The sequence below is a fragment of the Ceratosolen solmsi genome, unplaced genomic scaffold (genome assembly GCF_000503995.2).
Source record: "Ceratosolen solmsi marchali unplaced genomic scaffold, CerSol_1.0 scaffold14, whole genome shotgun sequence".
Taxonomy (NCBI): Eukaryota; Metazoa; Arthropoda; class Insecta; order Hymenoptera; family Agaonidae; genus Ceratosolen; species Ceratosolen solmsi.
The window spans coordinates 1,177,928-1,188,965 of NW_011948420.1; the positions used below are offsets into that span (position 1 = coordinate 1,177,928).

At 28.9% G+C, this 11,038-nt stretch overlaps 1 protein-coding gene across 1 annotated transcript in view; it reads left to right on the forward strand.

Annotated features, from left to right (window-relative positions):
* The window catches only part of LOC105361126 (uncharacterized), a 3,895-nt gene extending 2,140 nt beyond the window's left edge, over positions 1-1,755 (forward strand). Inside the window, exon 2 of the mRNA XM_011498232.1 lies at positions 158-1,755. Within this exon, the coding sequence (XP_011496534.1) occupies positions 158-1,755 (1,598 nt within the window). The remainder of the gene's footprint in view (positions 1-157) is intronic.
* The last annotated feature ends 9,283 nt before the right edge of the window (positions 1,756-11,038 follow it).

The window sequence follows — 11,038 nt, forward strand, 5'->3', positions numbered from 1 at the left end:
ACCAAGGCCAATCCAGTCTCATCTAATACACCGCATTACTATTTGCCACATCACGGAGTATTTAAGCCCGACAGTGCGACTACAAAACTAAGAGTAGTATTTAACGGTTCAAGCTTAACGACCTCCGGATGTTCTATTAATGATTTAATGCATGCAGGACCTAACTTGAATCCAGACATAACTGACGTTTTAATCTGGATACGTAAACATCAATTTCTATTTTCAACGGATATCACTAAAATTTACAGACAGATAAAAGTACACAAGGATGATTGGGTACTGCAACGAATCTTATGGATAGATGATAAAGGGAATGAAACACCATATTATCTAACCACAGTCACATATGGAATGAGAGCCGCGCCCTTTCTAGCAGTCAGAACTTTACTACAATTAGTGGAGGATGAAGGAAAGAATTACCCTTTAGCCGTACCTTGCATTACTCAAGGAAGATATGTAGACGACATATTCGGAGGTGCAGACACACAACAAGAACTAATTGAAATTGCACTACAATTGAAGAAACTCTGTAATGCGGGCGGTTTCCCTCTAGCTAAATGGCACTCGACACATGAAGACACCATCATCGCAATTAACGCAGACCGAAACCAAGAAGCGATAATTACATTCGACTGCGACACTCCAAAAATACTGGGTTTGCAATGGGACTCACAAAGAGACCAGTTTACCTTCGCTACAACCTTATCAGCGGACAACGAAAAAACCTCAAAGCGAACCATACTATCCAACATAGCCAAAATATTCGATCCATTGGGCTTTCTATCACCAGTGGTAATTAAGGCAAAAATGCTCCTCCAAGAATTATGGTTGCATAAAATTAAGTGGGACGATCCGATACCACAACGATTATCAACTCAATGGCGAGCTATAAAACAGGATTTGTTAGAATTAAACCAGATCACTATCCCAAGATGGCTCAACACAAGAAACGGGTCAAGCACTGAACTTCATGGCTTTTCTGATGCTTCTCAATTAGCCATGGCTGCAGTAATATACCTCACCGTCCACAACGCGTCTGAACAACAAACTATACTGATATGTTCAAAAACTAAGGTTGCTCCGTTAAAACGACTTTCTATTCCCAGATTGGAACTAACAGCGGCATTGCTACTATCAAAACTTACGCAATACATCAGGAACACTCTAAACATGGAGATAACAGCAACACATCTGTGGACGGATTCAAGAGTCGCACTCACATGGATAAGATCACATGCATCTCGCTGGAAGGATATTGTAAGAAACCGTGTCACCTTGATACAAGAGCTTACATCAAATTATCAATGGAATTACGTTCCTGGAAAAGCAAACCCTGCTGACTGCGCTTCAAGAGGTTTACGGGCCAATCAACTGAAGGATCACCCTCTTTGGTGGACGGGACCTTCATGGCTGCACGATCCAGACTCCTGGCCAGAGCAACCCACTGAAGCTGATAAACAATCGGAGCAAGAAGCCCGACCCGGCATATCTCTCGCAGCAACGATATCAAAACCCGATTACCACTGGGATCTAGTGCATAAACATTCGCAATTACCAAAATTATTGAGAATCACTGCGGCATGCATAAGATTCATTGCCCATGCAAAACCACACGAACCGTCTTCACCAAATCTCACTATTTGTGGAAGTCTGGAAAGCTCAAGATTATTCTGGATAAAGGCGCTCTTACGCCCAACACTAGAGTCGACTGCACACGTGTTAAATAAACCCGCCAACAGTGCCGCGTTCAATTAACGCACCACAGCAATCATAACCTCCAGTGATAATATTTAATAGATTATAACCTGCTTCATACATAGAAATAATAAAGACTTGTGTTAATTATTAATCAGTGCATTCACCCTTTACTTGCCCGGCAACCCCACATAACATCTAGTGGGTTTTATTGTTCTAAGTTAATTATTACACGTTTGGCTGACGAGTTGAATTGTGGAATTAATTTCCGAACACTTCTCGTTACAATTATAGCTTATAAAAATAAAGTATATAAAATAGTGGATCTCAAAAGTTGCTGATACAAAAAATATAAAATTATTGTTTATAAATAAAATATTATAAACAAATATGTAAAATGATTTAAATCTTATAAAAAGTATAAATCACTACTTCAATAATGATAGTTTGTAATCATTTAGAAATTTCAACACAATTATTATACTCTTTTTATAAGTTACTTATTTTATAATTATTTTAACAAGCCTTTCAGTTTTATTCACATAATAGATGTATATAGAATAACAACTATAAAATAAATGATCATTATAAAATATACACTGTTAAATAAATCATTCAAACAAATAAATACATAAAAGTATAAATACACTTCAATGGAACAAGTAATATTGAAATAAAAAAAAAAACTCTGAGTGCTTCATTCAATAATATGTCCAAGTAGCAAAATTTCAAAATAATTCGAACGTTAATAACACATAACTGGGGAAAACTCGTGTTGTATTATTAAATCTCCAAAAACACGTATGTGAATAAACGTTGCAGCAATGGCCAAGTTGATGATCATCTTCATAAACATTCAAAGTTAATTTTAACTACGCCACGACAAGCGGTGTCCTGAAAAGAAACATGAGAAGCTTGAAATTTTGAATTCGACTCCATACAAATTTCGTAACCCGAATGACAGATGTAATCGTGTTCACGCAGCGATTGCCTTTGCTCCTTGTTAAGCACCGAATTAGAATCGACATATAACCGTCTGTGCCACCTAATTGCACCCCGTGAGATTTATAAATGACACGAGCAGCATCAATGAATGGCTGAGAATACCAAATATTGTACTTGTCAAGCAACTCCAAATTACTCTAAATATTTGCAATTTTATAACAAGTACTGATCACTTACTATAAATGCTTAACGTATTTATTTTAGAAAAGAAAATAGATATGATTCGAATGTATTTCATACATAAGATACCTTTCAAATATTCTACTTATCTATAACACAATTTATTTATTTTTAATATTACTTATCTTTCAAATGTATGTTTTGTTTTGCGTTATTTCTACATAGTACCATTTTTTCAAACATATTAATATTGTGTCTATACTAGCAGCATTATTATCAATGAATTATTAAATAAACGTTCAATGCAAAATGAACGTTAAATAAATTAACTTACTGAAAATATTAATACTAAAAATAATAATTTTCGTATAATTCAACAAACTTATTGAAAACTTCTTGATTGTAAACATTTGGCATCAAATTAAATTAAATATTTTTAAATAAAACGATCATTATTTTTTTTTTAATAACGCATTTAGAATTGGTTGATTACAAATGAGAATAATAGGAAAATATAAATATATTTTTTACTTAATATCCTTTTCTTGTATCAAATTATATGTGTAATTATTAATGTTTCTAATTTATATTAAATATATTATTTGTTTTTCATAGTTAAATAGATATTATATCTTCGTGGAAAGTATTATTATAATACTATGAACATCATTAATATTCATAATTCAACAAAAGTTTAAATTTATTTACTTATATTACGTATTATTTAAACTTTTTAAATAAATGTTAAAAACTTATTTTCTATTTTATGTCCAGAATCTAAAAATTTTAAATTAATACCATTAAATAGAAATATTATGAAAAATTTACATATTATATAGTACTTATATAATATATTCTACTGAATATTAGTTAAACAACAGATAACTATATTTAAAATAAAATATATCCTTTAAACAAACATGAGTATATAAATAAAATAAAATAAAATTAATTTAAATTTATAATTAGTACAAATCATTAACTAAATATCAAATATATTAAGATTTATGATTAAAAATTACGTAAGTAAAACACTAATTTCAACTTTAATCTTATATTTATTAGTATACTAATAAACAATCTAATATTGACACATTTTTAGTATCATAAAAGATTCGTTCTTTAATTCATTTTATTAATAGATTTTATCGATTTATTATTATTTATTATTGTATAATTCTGCTACTATAATTAAAAACTATAATTAACTGTAAAAAATAGTTAAATTCTAAATGATTTGTCAGCCGAAAGTTTCATTAACAAATCCCTTAAAAATTTTATTATCTTTTCTCCACATAAAATAATTGAATACAATAATTACAAACTGAATCGAAGCTTATTATTAAATAACAAGTTATTTATTAAATAAAAATTAAAATAAATGGAAAAAAAGTCGAAAGAGAAAAAGTGTAGATAAAGACCAAATTTTAGATCTAGAGAATGGGAGAAGAATTAGATAAAGAAAAAAAGAGGAATGCATAAAGATAAAAATAAAATACAGTTTAAAATAGTTGTCTTTGTCGCTTCTTCTTTCTTCTATATTAAGATAAAATTAAAATATAGATAATTTATATTAATATACATAGTCAAATACGTCGATGGATTTCTAATTTTTTTATAATTAAGCTTCATTTAATTAATATAAATATTTATATTGAAATTTTATTTGTAATTGTACATAAATTATTTATCGAATTGCATTTTTCAAAATATTTTGCAACAAAGGAAATTCACAAGAACATAAATATTCATAAAAAAACATATATTTTATGAAAATTTAATGTGATTCCAAAGTAACATTCTTCAGGAATTGGAGGAGTTTTCAAGAATTTAAATTGGGAAAAGTACAAGCTCTCGGACATTCAAGTTTGTAAACACAATTCAGCGAATCCAGGAATTTTCCTACGCCTTAAATTCGAAATTTTTCCGCATAGCAACGCCGATGAAGCTTCGAGAACCTTCTAAGGCTGTGCCCTTCGACGTTTCTAGAACTTTTCAGAGCTTCGTTCTCTGACGTCACGACAATTTTCAGCATAGCAAGAGGCATCGGCGCTGCTGCCGGCGTCGCAAGCTACCACGCGAATATTTAAGAGAGACGCGCCACGCACCGTGGCTCTACTTTTAACATCCACTCAGTCGCCACGCACCTGGCTCACCGTGTTTTTACTATCTACTCAGTTATCAATTATAGCTCACTGTAATTCAATCGATTGCTTACTCATTTGCTATTACTAATTAGTGCATTTTCAATTATCAAGTATTAATTATAACTTACGATTACGAAGCTTAGTCGCATGCCTAGCTATCAGCCTGCAATGCATACGTGCGTAATTCTCTCAGTATCTGCAATAACAGGTTAGTAATTCATCAGTGAAGCAACCAAAATTGTAATCAATCAAGTGCACCCGCCAAGCAGTCATTCAGTACACATTGTCGGTAGTCCTAGGGTACACCCCTTTCATTATTTGTACAAGCTAGTCATCCACGCTCGAATCACGTTTTCATATCGAGTCTGCCAAGAAAGTGGCGCAGTACGCTCTCTCAGTGCTGTCATTGCTGAGAACGTTCGTTCACTTCTCTTTCTTTACCTCAGCAAGTGGCGCAGTACGCTCTTTCAGAGCCTTCGTTGCCAAGAGTGTTCGTTCATTTTACCACATTAAGGAAAGGTGGCGCAGTATGCTCTCTCAGTGCTTTCGTGCCAGAGAACGTTCGTTCACTTCTCCAGTCCTCTTAATTACATTATCAAGGGCAGACTGCAATTCAACAAATAGTCGACTATAATTCCATTGTACCGAGTCTTTTCATACTTGAAGGCACATCATCATTGTTCTTGCGTATGACTAGCCCTCTAATATTTCCATACTCCCTTCTCAGTTATATTCTCATTATAATTATATATAATTATATAATATATTATAATTATATAATTATATATATATATATATATTATATATTATAAATATATTATACATATATTATAATTATTAATAAACCAGAATAAACAATATCTTAATTCATAACATATATTATACAGTGCTTTCCACCCTTCCACTTGCGCCGTTTCCTTCAAACCACTACGGCGAGAGTCCAATCCACTGAACTATTGAATTGGAGTCACAAAACAAACCCTCAATTTCGAACAAACATGTTGAACCAAATTTTGAAATATCAAATTTATTTTATTAAATAACAGAATTATTTATTTTTTTAAGTAACAGAATTTTGCTGGCAATGTATTTGATAGAAATTTCTATGAAAAATTATGAGTTTGTAATATTCAAAACATAATAAAATAATAATTTATCTATCTTTAAAAATTCTATATTTAAATAGAAAATTAACTATACCAATGATTCGCAAAATCATGCGTATATAAAATATTTATTCGTTCGTATACAAAATATTTTTTTAATTTATTACACATAGTGTACACCGAATGCAATGAAAGTGGTAATAAAATGTAATCAAGGAGATGTTAAATATATATTTTTTTTAATAAGGAGAATGCTTTTATTAAAATTTAATACATCTGTATTTTTTATCATACTAAAAACAGCTAATTTAAGAAAACTATGTAAATTTCATACAGTTATTCGATTTACCATTACTTATAATCAAGAAGAAATATCATACAATTGTTTTAGATGTATATATATTGAAATCATAAAATAATTCAATTAAACTATAACTAATACTAATAAAAGTATTATAACATAGACTTATATCATTTATTTTATTTATAAGCAAATTAACAATTAACAATTAATTTAAATTTATAATTGTATGAAATACAAAATAATAAATTTAGTGAATAAAATTCACGTTCTATGTGCGTACTGATGAACATCTAATTTATCCGTTAATTAATAATAATTTAAAATTTTTATTTTACTCATAATCTCAAAAGATAAATTATTTGTTTAAATCTTCATATTTTTTATACTAAAAATACATATCTTTTGTTATTCCAATATAATCCATAATAGAATTCATATCTTGTCAAACTATATGCATGTCTTTATACATGGATATAATATCTCGTTCATGTACATAGTTGCATAAGAATCATCTAAGGTAGTTAGTACTAGTATAGAATAAGACAACTATATGAAGGGTGGACTTTCTATTTCTTACAAACTGTTTTAACTTTATTTCTCTAATTATACTTAAGTTAAAATAACTGATGTATACTCTGCTGACCTTTAATTTTTACATTTAAACCTTTTGTTTCTTAAAATTTTAAGATTCAAATTACAAACAGTTAAAGTGAATTAATTGGCTTTATTTTATACTATGTATAAGAGAAGAAATAATAAACACTTTATACCCGAAAATTTTTTAAAGTATCTTTCGCATGATATTTGAATTATATATATATATATATATATATATAAACAAAACAAAAATATTTGCGAAAAAACACGTCTAATGTATGTATTTATAATATAGATTTTACAAATCTATATAGTACATTCATATATAGTTTATCTATTATTTTGAATTCGATAATTGCATAGCCTATTAGATAATTTTTTCAATTTGTATTCGTATCAATATTCTTCATTCAAAGTTATATTGTGCAGAAAAATAGAGAATATTTTTCATGTACGTTCTCAAGCGCAAAAACAGTTCAATGTAACTACCCTTGTACAGTCAAAAAATCAATAGGTATATAAAAGCACTTGTTATTTTCGCAGCTCACGCACGTAAAAGCTTATTTTACGGTAGTCTAAACTCGAAATTGCTTGTACTGTTTCATATATACAGTACTAACAAAAAATCAATAATTTCATTGTTTGCATTGTTTAATTCTTTAAAATATTTTTTATTAGTACACAAAATTCAACTAAGTATTCAGTTAATAAATACAAGCTTATAATTATATTATTCTATCAATATTTTTATTTAAAAACCTAAGCTATAAAAGAAATATTTTGCGGCATTATGTATTTAGAAAGGTTTTATTTGGTATAAGTGAAATATGTATTGTAACTCTTAAAGTTTAATTGATTATGTTAATCAAAATTATATATATACATATATGTTAAAAAAAGTGAATAAAAAATTATATATAATTATTTGAAATAAATAAAATTTATTTGTATACTTAATGGTACATTTAAGAGAGTATAAGCAATAAATAAATAATAAAATACCTATATAATATTTAATCACACTAAAATAATTAATTTATTTTCAATATAAATTGTAATAAAAATGATCTATCAATAATAATGAAAATAAAACAATAAAACTTGTAAAACAAAACGAATAGTCAGACAATATTTCTTATGAATTGTTAAATTATATTAATATTAATATTAATATTAATAAGATGATATAATTTTTTTAATTACGTCAATCATCATTCACAACATAAAAAACATTAATTTTACATATACAAAATTAGGAAGAAATATTTTTTATGATTAATTAATTTCACATTACAGGATATAATAATATTCTCAACACAAAAGAACAATGCTAAAAACAGTCGTATGGCATTTAGAGTTAAGAACATAGGAAATAAAAGAGGAAAAGAGTGAAAAATAGAACGAAAGAACAAACTCTAAGAAAGAAGGAGAAAGAGATAGAGTGGACTAAACAAAACGTCGCGTAAAGGAATTCCTTACAACGGAACCTCGTCCACGAAGTATTTCACAAAGTTCTCGCTTTCTCTGATTCTGCAATTTTTCTTCCAAGAAGAGACATAGAGAACGATAGATAGAGACAGAAAGAGAGATAGAGATATAAAAAGAGAGAGCTTGAAAGACAACAAAGAACTTGTTCTCGCGCGCACTCTTCCTTTGGCTCTTACTTCCCTTTTCTTTGATAAGACAGAAAGCGGCATGGGAAATATTCGGTACAGTACGCCACCGCGAAAACTTAGGAATGTCGAATAATCCTGATTAGACTCGGAATAAATACAGATACATTCACATATCTAAATATTTGTGTCTAAAATTATTGAATAATAAAAGTATATATTTCCACGAATTTAAAACAGAGAAGGGCATGCGCGCGCTCGAACGGCACGCGCGCTCAGGCGATTGTTTATAAACACAACTCGACAAGTCCGAGCATGTTCTACGATATGAAATCCAAAATACTAAAAGATCACGCAAAGGGACGCCTACGAAGCTTTTAGAAGTTTCGTTTTCTAACGCCACAAAGAAGTTTTCGGCATAGCGATAAGCAGCGGCACTGTTGTCGGCGTTGCATCCTGCGGCATGTATATTTAAGGGCAGCTCGCCATACGGCGAGGCTCATTATAATTTTACCTCGCGTTCATTTAACTGTTATTACCACTCAGTGTTTTAGAATATACTGTGACGACGACACGTGGTTGCGCATATTCGGCAACCAATCTAAAAACCTCATGTGCATTATTAAAAAGAGTCGTAAGAACAGGTAGTGATTTAATAGTGAAGCCATTGGAATCGTAATCAAAAGGGGCATGCCAGCCACGCAGCCATTCAACATGCCCTGTCGGTATTTTACAAGGCACATCCCTTTATATTATCTAATCAAAATAATTGCACACGCGCGAATCACGTTTCAAAAAACTGCCCTTAAAGAGTTGACTGGGAAACAGTACGCTCTATCGAACTAACACTTCGAAACCGTACAGGCCCTCAACGAGTCGACACATTTGACGCAACACGTCAATTACATTGTCAAATCCAGACAACAATTCATAGAAGAATCGACAATAAATACATCTTCATCAAGCCTTCAATGCTCGAATGCTTGTAATTTATGACTCGTGTGTGTGACTAGCCTTCTACTGCTCCCATAATTAAAGATAAATAATTGATTACACACCAATTTCCACCAAAACTTCTTACACTCTATCAAGTATAGTTATTCCATCTATCAAGCATACTTGATTCAAATAACATCTTCTCATGCTCAAGAATGACCATGATCGACTACACAAGCCAATATTTACAACATCAACATAACCTCAACTCTCACGATGCATAGAGTAATTTCCATAGCATCTACACAATCAAGAACACAAGGAAACACCCTCACTAATACAATAAAATAATTCTCTCTCTCAACAACAGTGCAATATTATTATAATATTTAACAAATAATAAACATTACTTTACTAAAATACATAATATTTTGTAGCTCTTCCACTTAGTATTTCCTTTAAAGTTATCATGACTAGAGACTAATCCACTGAACTATTGAATTGGTTGTTCGAGCCATAAAACAACCCTCAACAATCGAACAATCATGCATTCTAGATACTTTCGATTCGTTCATCTTTCATGTAACTTAAATAGTTATTATGAATTTTTACAATCAATTATTAAAAGATAAAATTTTATTTTACCTATCGATTATATCATAATAAATTACATTTGCATAATAAATTAGATATATGATTACATTACTTAATTCTTATTTAAATATTTTTCGAATAATTTGTTAATGTCTATTTTTTAGAAACGTAAGTTTTTATTTATACACAATTTATACAGATTTAATAAAATAGATGACTTCCACAATAATATACCTGTAAATATCAGACAAAATAAATTCTTTAATTAAAGTTTTTTTTTATTATACAAAAAATAATTGATTCAAAATAAGAAAAATTTCCAATGCGAAGAAGTATTTAAACATAAGAAAATAATAAATAAGAAATCTTTTAAAAATAATTTCTTATTTTATTAATACATAATTCAAAATATTTATATTTATAATACTAGTTGCATAATAATATAAATTAAAATAAATAACGATAATACATTTAAATTCTATTTATCATTCAAATGAAGCCTTTACTATAATTAATAATGAATAATTTATCTATTAAATTAAATATAGTTTTTAACTTTTGGATAATTATAATAAATAAATGTTTTTGAATTTTCAAAATGTATAAGCTTTGTTGTAAAAAAAATTTCAATTTTATTTATAACATTTTTATATTTCTGAAATATTTAATACACCTCATAAATGAAAAATACTTAATCAGAGAAAAACATTTTATTTAGAATTTAGAATGTTTATTAAATATATATAATTATAATAACCATATATAATTTTAGTTTTTATATAAATTTAATGTACTTAATATGGATTGTATCATTTAAAATTTTGTTTTGTATATATAAGCATATAAGAAGATTATAAAAACTATTCAAATTAATGTTTCAATATTCATAATTATGGTTCATTTTTTCAATTGGATACAAAT